Genomic DNA, 18,616 nt, shown 5'->3' with positions numbered 1-18,616 from the left:
GCAGCAGCAAGAGCCTCCCCACACACCCATGGGGAGCTGCAGCTCTGTCCTGCACCACACCCCACCCCAGCTGGGCAGCACCAGCCCCACTCCCTCCCTCACTACGAGGGGAGTTAATCTGCCCCGCCACACCCCTTCCCTCCCCCTCTACCACAGCAGACTTACCAGCTGGACACAGCTGTATCAGAAATCGGATCGGTATCAGCCACTATGCCTCCTTAAACAATCTGCTATCGGTATCAGCCCCCCAAATCTCTATTGGTGCACCTGTAATGTTGAAGTGTAGATTCTTGCCTAGCCAGTGAACTTCCTGATGCGTAAGATCAGAGTTTGGGTTCCAAGCTTTCTACTTTGCAGGGCCCTGAAGCAGGGGTATCCTTTCTAGGATGGATGGGAGTTGTGGAGGCAGAAAGCTGCTTCCAGGAAGGTGGTCCTTTTTATCACTCATAACTTCTCCCAGAGAGGAGTATTGGAAAGCAAAGTGCTTGAAAGTGTGCTATGGGTCCAGGGGTTCATGACAGGGTAGGCATCATAAAGGTAATCTATTTCAAGTTTTGGCAGTTATGCTTTCCTTTGTGCAAGATATAACTGATATTTATTTTCCATAAACCAACACAACACCAATTCTAATTCAGATTGATGTCTTGATTTCTGAGAGTTTGTCTTGGACCACAGCTTGAAAAAGCTTACTACTCCTGAAAATACTCAGATTTATCTGTCAGCTGAGTATATCTGTGGCAGTCTTTTCCATATAATGTCCATAGTAGACAGGTCATGATTGGCTAACTGTAAAAGATAATGCTTTATCCACTTTGAAAGATGGGAATCCAAGTCTTTTCCTGATATAAAGTATTAGTTCTTCGTACAGTTGTTTTTCAAGGTAGATGCTAAATCGGATTGCAATAGAAGGTGGAGAAAGGAAGAACTAAGATGTTAATTAGACTGATGTATTAATTTCAGTGCACGACTTCAAAATGATTCGTATCTACCATAGTAATACTGGAAATTCAAGGACCTGAGCATTCTGTGCAGTTTGCCAAGTCCAACAATGTATTGGTCCTTACAGTGAAACAATACTATGGTTATGCTGGTGCCTCACTTGAACAGTTACGTTCTATCCTGGTCCACTTCCAGAGAAGCAGCAAATCCTGAGTTGCTGGCTGCTAATCTTTTGGGGCTGTGTTGGTTGGTGGGCTTTTTTTCAGCACATTGTGTTAATCCTAGATGCAGACAGAAGTCCATACATTGATTACAACCAACTTTGGCAGCCCACCATTGTGATAACAGTTGTGCAGTAATATGACTGTATGAAGCCTCTTTATAAAGCTGTGGCTTTCTCTAAGTGATTACTTGACTTATGTCTAGGAGTGTGGATGGATGGATGAGTGAATGACAGGCTGAATTACAACACCTCTTACCAAGCACTTGTAGAGATTAAGTGGTTGTCAGAAGGATCTCAGTAGTGGCTTACAAATCACTCTCTAAAGTCATTCAGAACTAACTACTGATGTGCCTGCTTGATAATTTTCACATACTTCAGTGCAGCTCAATGAAAATCTCTGTGTATTTGACTTTCAATCTTATTTTTTGTTATCAGTAATTTTCTTCTTAATGAACAAGTTGGTAGTAAAGTAAATGGCCTTATAGCTTTTATCCCTATAACATAAAATTCCATATCTAACATTGATTCTCCTTGCAATGATGTCTTGTAACCATATTTTTCCACAGAAGCTTTCGGCCCTATGATAGCTATCAAATGCCCAGAACAAGAATGTTAACTGCCCTCCAAAGTATGATCTTGAAGAAATCTATCCCCTTGAGCAAAGGTGATGTAGCATTCCCCACTGCAAGGTTGCGGCTTTGCTCACCAGAGGGCACATGGGATTTGTCCTGAGCTATGTGTACTTGCAGCCTCTCTAGCTATCACTCGATACTGATACTGACACTTCCAACCTATACTGTTGTGAGTCTCTAGGAAGGTGGCAGCTCCTCAGCTAAGGAAACTAATCCATCTCACATTTAGGCACAGATGTATGTTCCTGGTTTGTGGCCTTGTCCAGTTCTTTATTTTGGTGCTACCCACACAGACATTTTTTCAGGTTTGGGACCTTCTAGAATAGGTATGCTAGTCACAGATTATACTGCAAAGTTCAGATACTTCTGTATGCATTTAGCTCTGAGATGCATTTTATACATGCTACACTGCAAGAAAGAATTAAGATTGGTAAGAATGTAGTTCATCTTTGTAGCTACACACTCACCTTTCGAGTTCAGTTTTAATTTGTAGGTGCTGTACATAAGAGAACACTAGTATACAGAATCTACCTTTAAAAGATTTGTCCTTTCTTTTGATTGAGTTAGGACAAAGGCTGTTGTTAAAGAACAAACACACATAAAGAATAAGTTATGAGAATGAAGGGCCAGTTTCCTTTGTCTGACCCTTTAGACTGAACTTTCTATTAACTTTTGTAACTAGGGCTGTCAAACAATTTTAAAAAATTTGATCATGATTAAAATAGCTAGTCATAATTAATCATGATTTTAATCACACAGCTAAAAACTCATGTGCCAAAAAAGTAAAATTATGAAAAATGTATGCAGGTGTGTTGTGTATGAGGGATTTGTGTGTGCAGGGAGTAAATTTGTGAAGGTGTAGGGGGCTGTGGGTATGTGTGTGGAGGGTTTAGAGCCCAGGGAGGTCTAAAATGGGGGAACCCTTGCACACCCTGGCAGGATGCAGGGTACTGTGGGTCAGGAGTGAGGGGCAGCGGCAGCAGGGCTGGGGGGTGCTGTGGCTTGGGAGTGAGGGGCACAGGCATATCGCTGTGCTACCCCCACCCCCCCCAATCATATTACCGTCCCTCCTACAGGTGTTCTCTTTTTTGAAACTGGAAATATAGGAGACTTGCAGGAATGCAGCCGGATGGCATGTAGAGCAGTGCCCAGCAGGTAAGTCTGTGGAGGGGAAGGGGCTGGTGGGCAAATCAAGGCCCTCATAGTGAGGGAGGGAGTGGGGTAGGGCTGGGGTGAATGGGGACCCCACGACTGGGACAGGTCATAAGACAGCTACAGGAGGCTCATCCAGGGGCAAGCGGGGGAGGTGTCTCCCCACCACTGCATGCACCCCCAAGGGAGGCATGGGGCACGTGCCCCCTGGATTTATGTGCAGAGCAGAGGCAGGTTGCCCGCTGTGGACTGGGGCTTTGTGCTCTGCTGTCTTTGTCCTGGGAGCCGTGTGCTGACTGCCATGCCCCCTGCCTGCCCAGTGGCAGGAGGCACAGCATGGCATTGCATGGCTCCCAGGGCAAAGGCAGCAGGGTGGTAGAGCCCCAGGTAGTCTCCACCCTGCGTACAAATCCTGGGTACATCTCCTCCTCCCCACCCCCACGTCCCTCAGAAGTGCACACAGCGGTGGGGAGCCACCCTCCCTCTGTGCCCCTGGATGAGCTGCCTGCAGCTCTGTCCCATGACCTGTCCTGGCCCCAGTCTCCCATTCATCCCTGCCCCTGTCCCACTCCCTCCCTCACTGTGGGGGTCTCAATCTGCCCCCTCTCCCCCTGCCCCTTCCCCTCCATAGACTGACCTGCTGAGCTCCGCTCTACACACCACCAGGCTGCATTCCTGGCCTTCATACATCTATGTGTCTGTGTGTGTTGTCTTTGTGCACGTCTCCCCCCGTCTTCTTGCTGCAGCCACCCAGAACCCACACTTGGGCTGCCCTGCAGTCCTCTGCAGTGCCACCGCTGCCCTGTTCGGTGGCCCAGAGGCAGTGGTGGTGGAGTGGAGCCTGGGCACGGGCTCTAAAACCATGTGCACAATTTAATACATTAATTGCACACGTTAACAGCGATTAATTGACACCCCTTTTTATAACCTAACTTCCCTAAGAGGTTACATAAATTGCTTGTACCCAATTGCTTACATTGATGAATTATTATTGTAAACAATTACTGTTTGTTTTAAAACTGATATTTTCTTCTGTAAGAAGTTTCTATCCAATATTTGTTCTGTTTTCTTACCTAGAAAAAATATTTAACATATTTGATAGCTGCTTGCAATCCCTCTCAACTGTTTAAACAAAATCAAAGTAGTTAGTCTATCGTGAATAGGAATGATTAGAGCTGAGCTCAGATGTTTCAATTAACAGATATTAGAGTTGTTTAAATGCCCATATGTCTAGGTATATATGCACATAGTTATACATATGCAAGTGTTTGCTCTGTGTTTTAATATAATATTAAAGCCAAGGCAGAAATCCCACCTGCCAAAAAAACCCCAACCTGATTGTTTTCAGAATTTCAGAGAATTGGATCTCTGTTGCTCAGTTCTGAATAGCTTGGCCACATGCCTGTCTTTTCACACACAAATTTATTTCTTTACTAATTAGAAAACAATGCCAATTCAATAGCACATAGGATTGGCTCACCAGAAGTCACAAATGACTTCTGTAATTTTAATTTGTGTAGAGTAGACTTCAAGCGGGAGATTAAATGAGCAAATAACATTCACCAATTTAGAAATCGATTGACAGCCATTCTTATTTCTAGTCTTCCAAGATAACTGTGTATAGGAATATAAATAAGTTAATCTTGATTCTTAAAATAATTTTCTTTTGCAATAATCTGGAATTTCTGGAAGAGTTCCAAGTAATGCTTTTATTGCTTTCCTGATAAATCCTCACCCCTACCACCTCCCAAGAGAAAAAAGCTATAGGAACAGTGTTTTGAAATAGAAGATTCTTAGTGAGATGAACAGCCTCATAAGTGGCTCTGTGTAGAGGGGATCATGTAAACTAACCTGTTACTCAAGAAACTCTTTGTTGAGAGAGGCTTTACTATGTGCAGATTAAAATTAGCTGGATTCTGTTTTGAGGAAACTGCAATGATTGAGAGAGAGAGAGATACCGGTATTTTCCTTTTTAAAGTGGAATTCTCCAAAGGTAAAGTTGGCCCAGCATTAAACTGAGCAGTGAGGCTTTGCACAAAGGGTTGGGTGTTAAAGTCTTGACTCAATGGACCAGGAGGCTTCTCCTAGTCTTATGTTCCTGTTTCATCCCATTATCTGTTCTGGGTCTGATCATGTACATCTCAGTATTTAAGGGCACAATGTGGTGTGTATGCCTTGTCTCTCTGCTCCGCCTACCCCACTCCCCCTTTTCAGCATATGTATTTTTTTCCTTTATCTTGCCCAGGCCAGTCCAAGCCAGCAGCTCAGGATTCCTTGGATGAGTTCATGACTGAAATAAAAGCAGGATCCACCTTAGACAGTGTGGCACGAAAAAAGCTTCATTTGCGGACCTTTGAACTCAGGAAAGAGCAACAGAGGCTGAAAGGGTTAATAAAGCTCGTTAAGCCTGCCGAACTGCCAGAGTTGAAGTCCCAGTGAGTCTTGGCCAATGTATAGAGGTGGTAACCATTGTATGTTGTGCATCTGGAATTGTGATTCTGGCTGGCGGAATGCTGCCGAAATGTAACAGGAGCAGATTCTATCTTGGGTACTACCTCATGTACCATCCCTCATCATTTTGAAGGGTCACCTAGCTATTGGACTTGCTGCCCAATCAGGGAAATGATTCAGTTGCTGACACAGCAGCAATAAAATTGAAGTAGTGTAATCGGGCTTTTTTGGTGTATGTGCATACATGATGGCATTTCTCAGTAGCCTGTCATCCTGAGGGATCCCTGAGCACTTAAATGGGGGGAGGAAAAAGGGGATACATGATGCAAAGACCAGTTCATTCACTTGCTGAACTGCAGCTACATTCTGGCAACTAAGTGTTGCAGCTATTCAGACAGGGCATAGCACAACACAAGTTGAAGACAAAGTGTGTACTTTATCAGTAGACAATGGTGAGACAATTTAGGTAGATGAACTATAATTACTTAAGTAGTAGTTTAGCTTGTATATTAATGAGGTTGTCTTAGGGGTCCCTCTAGCTTTGGCCAAGTGTCTGACTCCTATTACATTAGCAGGGGGGTGGGGGAGAGTTGCATTTCCTGCAACTCATCCCTGTGCACTGCAGTAGTGAGCACTTAATATCACATTACGGGGGTTTGGGTCCTTGTTTCCTAGGATTATTTTGGTCTACAGATGTTTCCATTCTAAACGGAAAAGGATTGATGTGAAGGCATTCACCTTGCGCTTTGAATGTGCTAACTAGTTTTATATCTGATTATGCTAGGACTGGGAGTCGTGGTCTGGAAACGGAGAACAAGCCTAAAAAGCTAACATTGCCTCTCTTTGGGGCAATGAAAGGGGGAAGCAAATTCAGGCTGAAAACTGGAAGCCTAGGGGTAAGTTGGGTGAAGACACCAGACTGAAGTTATCCTCTAGCCTGAAGCTTTCCCTTCATTTCCTTGTTGACCTTTTGCCTAAGCTCAAATGTACCATTGGATCTGTTGCAAATATGTCTCTATGAGGGGACTTGTTTTTTCAGAGGAGAGCAAGTCTCCTTCCTCCATTTTCACCTATTGTGATTCTTATAACCTTTTTCTTGGGACCAGCCAAATTTTTTTCCACCCAGGTGTGCTACTTTAATAGTTCTTCCTGTGACTGGAAACATATACTTTGCCCTGTAGTTTCTGTCTTGACTCTTTTATCTGTTGCAGATCAAAGTCTTCTGTACTGCTCTTTGCAGTATTATTCAAGTATCCATGCATCTGTTTGCTTTTTCCCCACAGAAGATGCCCGTCAGGCGTCCAGATATTCCTGAAAACTTCTTAAAAATGAAAGATGATGGGCCAGAAGTGGAGGAAGAGGAGGAAGAGGAGCAGGAGCAGGAAATGAAAGCAACAAACAGCAGAAACAAGAAACCAGAGGTGAAAGTGGCAGTAGAGGAAGAAATGGAACAAGAGATTCAACTTCCTGCTAGCTCTCCTTGTAAGAGCAAGAATTTGGATTCTACTCGTGGTAAACAAATGCCTTTGATTTCCCTGTTTTACATTGGATTGTGCAACTGTTGAATTCTTCAGAGCTAACTACAACTGGGGCTTTGGTTCACTGACATTCCTATGACGCTTTGCAGGTTCCCTTTTTGCAGCTTTGCAACTGGGAATTCAGTGTGGGTGCCAACAAGTCCAAGACATCTGTGCTTTTTTTTGCCTGGTTCATGTCAAAACTCTACACAACAGCCAGTTTACCCACAGTTTTGGTGAAATGACAGAAATTTCCCTTGGGCTCATTGAGGAGCCCCCTGTTGATAAACCAGTATGTGCAATACTTAAGTGGGGCTCTGTGTTTACAAAATATATAGCATTATTAGTAGGGAGGGGATGATTAATAGGAAGCAGGTGTCAGTGAAAAGCTTCCAATGATTGTTTATAAAGGAGAATATTTTTTTTAAATTGCAAGGGCAAGAATTTTCATTGCTTCTGTAGTTCATATCCATAATTCAGCCTTTTTCCACTTGCCGATTCTGCTCATGTGAAAACAGGCATAATGTTGCAGTCAGTTCTGTGGCTGCTGATGGAACAGTAACTCTTCCTCCTTGCCTGTAGTGTACAACGCTCCATGTGATATGGCCAAGTTCTTAAAACTATAGGCTTTTTATTAAAACTGGCTTTGTTGGTCACTGAAATTCTCCCCTAACGTTGCATTTCACAAGCATGGCCGAGCATATCCTTGTGTGAAGTGTTTGGGGGATACCAATGCTTTGTTTGCCATAATGTCTGAGGCTTGTTCTCCCCCCAACTTCCCCTGTGTTTTATAGAGGTTTGTTTTCCAACCAGCAAGGAGCTCAAGACTTCAGAGCATGCATCTCAAAGTGGCCCCTCACAAGAGAAGCCCCAAGGTGAGCAGTGCAGTTTGCGACTCAAGAAGTTGTGCTGCCCCACATTAACCAAATAATGTATTGTCCATACAGACTAACAGAAAAAAACAGCATTATTTAGTCTGTAAAAGCAGGGGATTAGGACCCCAGCATGTGACAAAGACAAGGCACTTTAAACTCAATTATTTGCACCCTCTTCCCCAATCCTTGCCTTCTGTTTGTAAACTGCTTTGAGTCCTTGGATGATTGGTACAATATAAACTCAGAATTATTTTAACATGGTAGCATCACAGCAGAAACATTTGAGGAAGATGCCAGCATAGAAAATTGTACTCTTATCCTCCTTCCCTTGGTACAGGAGCCAAGCATAGTAGAAAGGGGAAATATGTGGGAAGAGTTTTGTCCATGCCATTGAATACCATACAGCATTAGCATGTGCTGCAGGAGTTACTCAAGGGTTACCACTCTTCTTTTAAAGAAAAAACAAACCAAAAAATACACTGCTGCTCAAGAGCCAAGCCCCAATTTGGCGTAAGAACATGTAGAACAAATGTATATGAATTCTCTTCTCCCCCATCCAGCACTGATTCTTCAAGGAGACTTTTTCTTCCTCTTATGGTTTCAAGTTAGGCAGAAGAGTGACTCAAGATTAGAGTAAGTGGTAGGAAAATCAAGGGTATTTGTCCTTTCTGTCGAGCTGTTCTCTTCCACTACCTGTTGTTTCTGAATCTAGAGATGATTTTTGTTAATACATTGATGCCAGTGTTTCCTAAAGATTCTGTCCAACTTTTGATTTAAAGTTTCTGCAGTGCAGGAATTTGATGTCCAATGTCTGAGGAATTTCTTGGCTCATTGCTGTATCCTAATGTAATTTTCCACAAGTTTGATTTTTATAAGATGTATTTCTAATAGCAAGAGTTGGAAAAGGCCTTTCAGATCATTAATACCTATCCCTGGCAAGCATCAGACTAATAAAAGAGTGTATACACTAAGCTGTATTTGCCAATGAGCTAAAATGATTTTGGCTCAATAAATTACTAACAGCAAAAACCTAATCAAAAGATCAGAGCTGAAATTTTGTGCCATGAGAGTAATGGGTCTGTTTCATTTTTTTTTTCCTGTTCTGTTTTGTTTTTTTCCCAAGTTGGCCCTTCATAAACTCTCTTCTGTTAGAGCGGCTGGTTCATAGTCTACGATGCAATGTCATGTAAAACACCAGTTTTATTTCTTCCCAGCATCTGGAATATGGAAAAGAAAATCTGAAGAGGGACCCAAAAAAATTAAAGCAGTTAATAGCCTAAGCAAGGTAAGTAATGGTACCAGAATTTTTTTCACAGAGAGGAAACATTTCCTACTGTAAAGAGTCTGAGAGGATTCCCTGGTAATGAAATAGGATTGTATCTTGGTTTTATTTGAAGGTAGTTGCAACTAAGTCTGTTCCATTATGCAAGATGCCATTCCTCTTGCAGAATTAGTGAACTGGAGGCAATGTCATCAATGAGTATAGCCTGTAAGAAGGTATCACCTAGCAATCAAGATATTATCATAGAAAATAAGCATTGGAAAGGACCTCAGGACTTCTAGTCCAACCACCTGCTTTAAAGCAGGACCATCCCCAAGCAGATCATCCCAGCCAAGGCTTTGTCTAGCTAGTCTTAAAAACTTCCAAGGATGGAGATTCCACAACCTCTACCGATAACCTGTTCCAGTACTTTACTACCTTCCTAGTGAGAGTTTTTCCTGATATCTAACCTTAACTTCCCTTGTTTTGTTACCTGCCACCACTGAGAACAGTCTAGTTCCATCCTCTTTGGAACCACCCTTCAGGTAGTTGAAGGCTGCTATTAAATCCCACCTCAGTCTTATCTTTTCAGGCTAAGTAAGCCCAGTTCCCTCAGCTTCTCATAAGTCATGTGCCCTAGCCCCCTCACCATTTTCATTGCCCTCCACTGGAATCTCCAATTTGTCCATCTTCTTGTGGGAGGGGGGGCAAAAGTGGACACAGTACTGAGATGTGGCCTTACCCAGTGCTGAATAGAGGGGAACATAGGCAGGCAAGGTTTTTTGGGTAGGTGTGATTATCTTTTATAGACAAACTAAATAGTTGGAAAAAGTTTTTTGCAAGCTTTGGGGCACAAACAGCCTTTGTCCGGCATAGGGAGACTCTGCTGGTGTTACGTGTTCTCCAAGGTAGAAAAGAAACTAATTTACAACAAGCAGGTCTGGGAAAATGCAAATGAGTGGAAGTTCTGCAGACAGCGGGTAAAGATTTGTGGGGGAGAAGAGGGAAATGTGTGAGGAATGCAAGTGATCAGCTGAAGGCAGATGACCTGAAATATCAGATGTCAGGTGGGTTGTAATGCATCATAAATCCAATGTCTATATTTAAAGTCCATGATTTTTTGTATCCAGTAGATTTATGAAGTGAAGTTTGTAGGCTCATCTATGAAAGGGGTTTTGTAAATTCCCTTTTAGGATTAGAACTGAGATGTTGGGGAGGGAGTGACTGTCTTGTGAGAAGGGTGCATCCACAAGTAATTGGGTAATTTTGTCTTTGATGGATTTGTGGTGTGCATTCATTCTGGCATGCAATTGTTGTTTGGTTTCTTCTACATATTTTCAGGGCATTTGGTGCACTGGATGAGACGCATTACATTTCTGGAGGTGCAGGTATAAGATCCAGGAATGGTGATGGTTCTGTTGTGGGGTATAGTTATTGTGGGAGTGATGGAGAAGTGTTGACAGGTTTTACATTTCTTGTCATGGCATGGTCTAGATCCTTTTAGTGTGGTTTGGGTCACAGGAAGTTTTGGTGATGAGGTTTAGTGATTGTTAAAGGCCAGGATGGATAGTTCTGGAAAGATCTCTTTAAGAATTTGGTCGTCTTCTAGTATGGGTTGTAACTGTTTGAGGATTTTCTGTATAGGTTCCAGGGAAGGAGGGTATGTCATAACTAATGTTGTGTGTTTTGGGGGGATTTTCTTTTTGTACTGCAGTAATTCTTTGTGTGGCATCTGTGTGGCTCTTTCAAAAGTGCAATCTATCTCTCTGAAGGAGTGTCCTTTTTGAGTGAAAGCCCTTTTGAGATTTGTGAGGTGACTGTCATGGGTGTTCTCAGTGCAAATTTGGTGGTATCAGACAGCTTGGCTGTAAATTACAGATTTTTTGACATGTTTAGGGTGATTGCTGGTTCTGTGCAGATACGTAAGTTGGTCCATGGGTTTCTTGTATATGGTGGTTTGTATTTTACCATTTTGGATATTAATCATAGTGTCTAAAAAGGAAATGTTGGTGCTGGAGTATTCAAAATATAGTCTGATTGAAGGATGATGATTATTGAATTTGTGATGGAAATCAACCAGAGACTGCAGGTTTTTTGTCTGAATGATGATGTCATCCATATATTGCAGGTATAGCATGAGTTTGGTGGTGCAGTTTCTGAGGAATTCTTCTTCCAGGTAGGCCATAAAAAGGTTGGCATATCGTGTGGCCATTTGGTGCCCATGCCTGTGCCCATGGTCTGGAGGAAGTGTTGGTTGTTGAAACTGAAGTTGTGCGTGAGGATAAAGTGTGTAAGTTCAGTTAACACCCTGAGGTCTGTACTGTGAGTTATAAGTTTGCTCTTGTAGATAGGCAGGCTTGGATGCCATCCTGGTGTTGGATGTTGCTATATAAGCTGATGACATCCATGGTGGCTAGGAGGGAATTGTTGGGAAGGTGGTCTGTTTTTGAGTTTTCACAGAAAGTCTGTTGTGTCTTGGATAAAACTTGGTCTTTGGGTAACGAGGTTTTAGACGGGAAGAATTGCTTCCCTTGATCTGCTGGCAATGCTCCTACTAATGCGTTTCGGCATATGATTAGCCTTCTTGGCAACAAGGGCATACTGTTGGCTCATATTCAGCTTACTGTCCACTGTAACGCCCCAGGTCCTCTTCTACAGATCTGCTGCTTAGCCAGTCAGTCGTCAACCTGTTGCGGTGCATGGGATTCCTCTGTCCTAAGTGCACGATTTTGCACTTCTCATGTAGTTTCTTCTAGTCCATTCCTCCAATTTGCTGAGGTCCCTCAGAATCTTAGCCCTACTCTCCAGCGTATCTACTGCTCCCCCCACCTTGGTGTCATCACCAGCCACTTGATACAAGCTGCCAACTAGACATGGAGCCATTGATTGCTGCCCTTTGAGCCTGACAATCCAGCCAGTTTTCTATCCATTTTACAGTCCATTCATCCAGCCCATATTTTCTGAGCTTGCTTGCAAGAATGTTGTGGGAGACCGTATCAAAGCCTTGCTAAAGTCAAGGTATATCCACATCACTGCTCTCCCCACATCCACAGAGCCAGTTGTAGAAGGCAATCAGGTTGGTCAGGCATGACTTGCCTATGGTGAATCCATGCTGTCCATTCCTACTCACCTTCTCCTCCCAAGTGCTTAGAAATGGATTTCTGGAGTACCCACTCCATGATTTTTCCAGGAACTGAGGTGAGGCTGACTGGTCTGTAGTTCCCAGGATCCTTCTCCTTCCCTTTTTTAAAAATGTGCACTATATCTCCCCTTTTCCAATCATCTGGGGCCTCTCCCAACCACCACAAGTTTGCAAAGATGATGGCCAATGGCTCTGCAATCACATCAGCCAACTCCCTCAGCAACCTCAGGTGCATTGCATATGGCCCCATGGACTTGTATGTGTACAGGTTTTCTAAACAGTCCCTAACCTTTTCTTTCACCACTGTTGGCTGCTCACCTCCTTCCAAACTGCTACCAGATACAGTAGCCTGGGACCTGACGTTGCCGTTATAGGTGAGTAAAAAAGGCATTGAGTACTTCAGCCTTTTTCTCCTAATCTGTCACAAGGTTGCCTCCCCCATTCAGTAAAGGACCCACACTTTCTTTCCCTGATCTTCCTCTTGTTTGCTGATTATACTTGTAAAAATGCTTCTCATTACCCTTCATGTCCCTTGCTAGCTGCAACTCTACGTGTGTTTTGACCTTCCTGACTTCATCCCTGTATGCCCGAGGAGGACTCTTATATTCTTCCCTAGTTGTTTGTCCAAGTTTCCACTTATAAGCTTCCTTTTTGTGTGTTAGCTCAGTGAAGTGTTCCCTGCTAAGCCAAGCTGATCTTCTGCCATACTTGTTAGTCTTCCTGCGCATCGGGATGGTTCATTTCTGGTCCCTCAGTAAGGCTTCTTTAAAGTACAGCCAGCTCTCCTGGACTCGTTTCCCCCTCGGACTGGCTTTCCAGGGAATCCTGCCCATCAGTTCCCTGAGGGAGTTATAGCTGCTTCTCTGACGTCCAGGGTCCGTACTCTGCTCTTCTTCCTTCCTTTCCTCAGGATCCTGAACTCAGTCATCCCATGGGCACTGTTCCCCAAGTTGCTGTCCACTTCTACATTCCCCACCAGTTTGTCCCTTTTTGTGAACATCAGGTCAAAAAGAGAATGGCCCCTAGTTGGGCTCTCCAAAACTCACCAGGAAGTGAATGGTAATCCAGGAAGTTGTCCCTAACACTCACCAAATACTTCCTGGATTACCTGTGCACTGCTGTATTGCCCTCCCAGCAGATGTCAGGGTGATTGAAGTCCCCCATAAGAACCAGGGCATATAATCAGGAAACTACTGCTAGCTGTTTGAAGAGATCCTCATCCTCCTGGTTTGGTGGTCCAGACTTGCCTCCCCAGTTACCTCAGGGCTTTGGTCTCCCTCACCCAGTGAACCTAATTTAAAACCCTCCTCACTGGGTTAGTGAGCCTGTCTGCAAAGATGCTTTTCCCTCTTTCTTTAGGTGGATCCATAGAAGCTGTAGTCAAGCTGGACAACTTTTCAGTCCAGTTGTGATGCTCCCTTTCCAATATTATAGTTGCTTCTGTGTGTTGCATTATGATGACATGCTTCTGCTTACTCTCATTCATTTGTACTTTTGTGTTAACATACCATAAAATATGGGGGGTTGTGGGGGGGAGTCCAGGCCCATGATTTACAGAGCTGTTTTGTGGATTAGAATGGGAGGTGTTGGCCACAGGCTGATGTAGCAGAGATCTTACCTAGGTATAGGGGTGCTAAACCCCTGGCCCACGAACCAGATCCAGCCCACAGAGCCATGTCCACAGGTCTGAAAACTTGGCGGGGGGGGAGCAGTAGCAGTGTTAATTGTTGCTTCCCTGCTGCCAAATTTCTGACCCAAGGGGAGCTCTACAGACCAGATAATGTTGCCCTGTGTACAAGGTCAGGTGCAGTTGAGCACCACTGGCCTGGTAAACTGGTACAGCTGATCAACAAACATGTGAAACAGCAACTATAGCTTGTATGTCCTGCCCTTTCAAACTCAGCCTTCTGGGAGTCCTGGAAAAGGGGCCATTATGATTAACCTTGTGGAACTATTGTAAAGGGGAACCAAGGGGTGAGGAGCTTTCTGTTTACCTGCAAAGAAGGTGAGTCATTTCTAGCTTGGGGATGGGGGTGGTACAGGCATTAAGGTGCATGGTTGACAGACCAGAGGCTGCACATTTTTGAGGCCTCAGCAAAAGTACTCGCAGCACAGCCTGTCAGATTCCAACCAATCTGTGAATTCTGCCAAATACCTTGTCACAATGACATGCAGAAGGAAAAAAAGAATTTCTAGCACAAAATTAAGTAACATAAATCCTTCATATTTCAGGGCATATGGCTTTTAGGAAGAAATTTCCTTGGGGGAATATATTAGTCTAATTATAAGGGTCTTGTACATCCTTGCAGTACATTTTGTGTACTGGCTACTGGACCAGTGGATCACTGGTTTGATCCAATATGGTAGTTTATGTAGTGGCATCTGGTTTGGTTTTGTCTGGTATTCCAGCCATTGCAAAATGGCTAGATCACCTAACAAAGAAATGTAATATGAAGTCAGCCATTGTAATTACCTGATTCTTCCCAAAGAATTCAACACAGATGGAATGGGTATATCTTTTAAAGATATTGTTCCATGGAAGCATATTGAGGGCAGGATCAGTACATTTGTACTGCCTCAGCTTAAGGTGACCCATGTTATGCATGGAATAATGCTTAACACTAGAATAATACCCAATGCCTTTAATTATGTTTGCATCACATTTTTGCACATGCTCTTACCTTTTGGGTGACACTTTCAGCACTGGGTCTCTGCTCAAAATGGACTTTAAGTGTGAAAAGGTTCCCCCCCCCCCCCCAAAAAAAGTGAGTCTTACAAAATCTGTGTACTGCAAAAAGTGATTCTGTATGTAAGTGTAATTCAACCAGTCAGACTCGGGTTCAGTATGTTGACACTTCCCAGGAGACTAGGCCTCCCAGGAAACTCTTAATACAGATTTGATTTCAGGATTATTATAAACAAGCCTGTCCTCATTAGGACTCTCAACACTTGATTTCCTTGGGAATATATGGATATATTTGCAAATAGAATTGGGTCTTCTCTTTCCTCTACATTCCTGCTTTATCTTATCTTTTGATTCCCATCTCCCAGTAACACCTTTCCTTCTCATCACTTGCTTTAACTTTTGTAATGAAGCTCTCCAGTAGGACTTTGTGGTAGGCAGGATTTAAAAATCTCTTCTTGTGCTTCTCTTGTCAGGTCCATCAAGTGTTTTCCTCGTCAGATTACCCAGAAGATGACCCAGACTATTGCATGTGGATGCCTCCTGCAGGTATCAAACTGTTTCCTATTGGCTGTATACTCTTCAACATCCAAAAGTTATTTGCAGAATAGTCATGGTGCCTTTAAAATGATTTTTTTTTGCTTTAAAAAAATCTAAAATAATAATACAGTGCACTTTTTTGAATGCCAATTAACTTTTTTCATATTGGTGCATGTGCTGCTGTTAGTCCTGCAGTGAAATGCTGGCTGTTTTTTACAATGGCTTAATTTTCCCAAGCATATGGAGATACTCTGGAAAGCTACTTTTCTGTGTGTATGTGTGACTTTTATTTATAATACCTTTAAGAGAGCTGCCATCTCTAGCTTGTTCAGCCCTCTGGTATGGCAAGAATCTCTTAGCAAGTTGCCGCTGACACGAGGGAAAACACTGAAATATAAACGCACCCAGACCAGCTTTAGTTTACTTTGTCCTGGGGTGAAACAGTGAAAACACAGTAGCAAAGGCTTCAGCCACAAATTAAATATCTAGTGTTATATGTAGGCCTGTGCAGCCCACGCTGCCACAACTTCGTTGCTGTTGTTGCACTTTAACCTAGTCAGCTCAGGTGTCTATAGAGGATGTAAGGATTTCTTAGGGTGATTTATCGTTTATTGGATCAACTGTGTAGTTGAGAGAGTTAGACAAGCTTTTGAAAGCAAAGACCTGACAAAGAACATCTTGCGTTCAAAACCTTGTATAAGTCTGTCACTTATTTAGTTAATCCAATAAAAGATCTAACCCTATGAAATCCTAGTCTTGCATAATTTCTGAACCATCACAGCTACAACATCACTCTTACACTCCTATAGAGGGCTGCCATTATCCCTCAGAATGATTGTAGACAGCCCCAGAGATGCCAAGTGCCCATGCAGACTTTATTGTGGTCTCATTCACAGCTTAGCAAAGGTGGTGCTGGTAAAAAGGGATCTTTGAGCTCACAATAGTTAAATCAAGCATTTTTAGAGGGTTGTCAGCTCTCACTGAAGTCCTTTGGCAGCTATGAGTATTCAGTGCTTTTTGGCACTGCCCCCCTGCAATTTGTTTTGGATTTCCTGGCCCAAACTACTTGCAGCTTGGTTCCCGTGTTCTGGAGAGACAAGTCTTACTCGGTTGTGAAGGTAGAAAATGACTCATTAACTGGGACATTAATTCCAACTTGATTTGGGGGCTGGAGAAGAAAATTAACTTTCCTTCCAACTGACTTTCAAAGCATTTTTATTTAACATGCAGTAATTCTTTTAATGATGCCATGAGTGTTCAGTTACTGAGCATCCATACTTTAACATGTGGATGTATCATCACATCATTAAAAATTACATACAATTAGGGGCTTATAACATCAATTGGTTTCTGAGTGAGAGGAGATGAGGAATAAAGTTTACCAAGGAGAGCTGTAATGTAGGGCTAAGTGAAGTGAATTCTGCTGTAATACAAGGACTGCACTCCACTACCAAACTAACCAACCAGAATAAGATTCCTGCCTCTGTTGGCCAGAAGAGTATCTGACCTGTTTGCATCTAGCCAGTTTCCTCTTTGGAAGGAGCAATTTTTTCCAGTTTGCTAATAGGAGGATTTGTTACTTGTCTGAGCTGCCATAATGGAGACATTAGAGAAACCATATAAATGGAAAAGATTTTGTAACCTTGCATAGATACGTTACTGCCACTACTGTTGGTAAGTATTTTAAGCATGTGTCAAAAGGAGATTAGTGTTGTGGAATCCAAGTCTCAGTTGTTATCTTCTTTCTGCCTGTCTGACAAATGCTCTCCAGGGATAAAGTTTCATTCTTTGCTATGAGTTGATCTTGAAGGGCAGTGTTGTTTGTTTTGTTTTTCTTTGTCAATCAGGTCAAAGTGGGGATGGGAAGACTCATCTGAATGAAAAATATGGCTATTAAGCCTCCCTCGCTCTCTACGAAGCAGCATGGTCTCTCTGATCCCAGAGCCACCTCAGTCGGCTTCCCCATATACTGTTGAGTGAGTGGCAAAAGAGTCGTCTCTCCATTTGCTGTTCTGGGTTGCAGGGCATCAACACTCACTCTGGTAGTTACCTCCTAATCACTGCTTTTGTGCTTTTGTTTTATAAAAAAAAAAAAAATCTTAAGACTCCCAGATCTTGCCCACAGTATTCTTTTTTCATCCCTCCCTTCTGCAGTTGGGCTGGTCTTTGTTTGATGTGAAAATGTGTAAACAAAATAGTTGTGTTTTTTCCTTTTGTATATAAAAACAAAATCTCTACTTCATGCTTGATGAGGCCGGCCTAGTTTTATATAATAAATGTGAAAACACTAATATTTCTGATACTTAAGAAGTCATTATGAGGGCAACTGAGACCCAGAATTCATGGTTTTCCTCAATGAAACTTGTTTCATTTTAAAGAAAAATTAAAGCTTTTGGAACTCAAATACAGAAGACCTTCATGTGAAATTGGCAAGGAATGCCACGAAATGAGATTATGTAGGGTGTGGAAAAAAGCTCGGATGAAAAACCGAAAAAAATTAGGGTGGCTTATCTTTAAAGAGATTAACAAAAGAAGATATGACAAAGGAATGTAAAAAATCATTTGTTTGGAGATGGTGCATTAGGAGTTTCTCTTGTGTTGTGAGATAATAAAGGACAGGAGGACATTCAATGAAATTTAATGGTGACCTAATACCACTCAAAGGAAATACTTCATAGCATTGACTATAATTCTGGATATTCTTGTTACCTGCAGATATGTCCAATCCCTCACTGAATCTTACTCAGTTCTTAGAGAAAAGAACATTCTCTAGCAACAAGATTCAGTCTAATTACATATGACATGAAAAAGTATTGAAGGCATCTAACCCTTGCTCCAGTCGGCCTCATATCTTTACAAGGTACAGCTTATGTAGCCGTGTAACTTCTCAGACCTTTCTTTAAAGCATTTGTTGGCAACAGGGTACTAGACTTGAAAGTCTGAGCCAGCCAGGGAATTCATATGTAAGGGACCTCTGTAGAAATGTTTATTATCTTTTGTCTTGTAAACAAAGAAATAAGTATGTTAACATGACAGCTTTTCGCCTTTTTTAAATTTCCATGCACATAATGCCTGGGCCTTGGGTATAGCCTCTCTGAGCCACTACTTTTTTTCCCTGCTCAATAAGTTGGTTGTTTTGTTATCAACCCCCCACCGCACCCGCTTACGCTAAAGTCTATAACCAAGTGACCTCAACCATTC

The 18,616-nt window shown here is 42.6% G+C and overlaps 1 protein-coding gene across 1 annotated transcript in view; it reads left to right on the top strand.

Annotated features, from left to right (window-relative positions):
- Nucleotides 1–17,662, top strand: part of SLC4A1AP (solute carrier family 4 member 1 adaptor protein) — a 35,302-nt gene extending 17,640 nt beyond the window's left edge. The window contains exons 9-15 of the mRNA XM_019526697.1: nt 5,192–5,381; nt 6,182–6,293; nt 6,681–6,909; nt 7,709–7,789; nt 9,004–9,074; nt 15,352–15,424; nt 17,263–17,662. Of these exons, the coding sequence (XP_019382242.1) occupies nt 5,192–5,381; nt 6,182–6,293; nt 6,681–6,909; nt 7,709–7,789; nt 9,004–9,074; nt 15,352–15,424; nt 17,263–17,312 (806 nt within the window). The 3' untranslated portion in view covers nt 17,313–17,662. The remainder of the gene's footprint in view (nt 1–5,191; nt 5,382–6,181; nt 6,294–6,680; nt 6,910–7,708; nt 7,790–9,003; nt 9,075–15,351; nt 15,425–17,262) is intronic.
- The last annotated feature ends 954 nt before the right edge of the window (nt 17,663–18,616 follow it).

The sequence above is a fragment of the Gavialis gangeticus genome, unplaced genomic scaffold (assembly GCF_001723915.1).
Source record: "Gavialis gangeticus isolate Ggan-Ray unplaced genomic scaffold, GavGan_comp1, whole genome shotgun sequence".
NCBI lineage: Eukaryota > Metazoa > Chordata > Crocodylia > Gavialidae > Gavialis > Gavialis gangeticus.
This window is presented reverse-complemented; position numbering and strand designations above follow the sequence as displayed.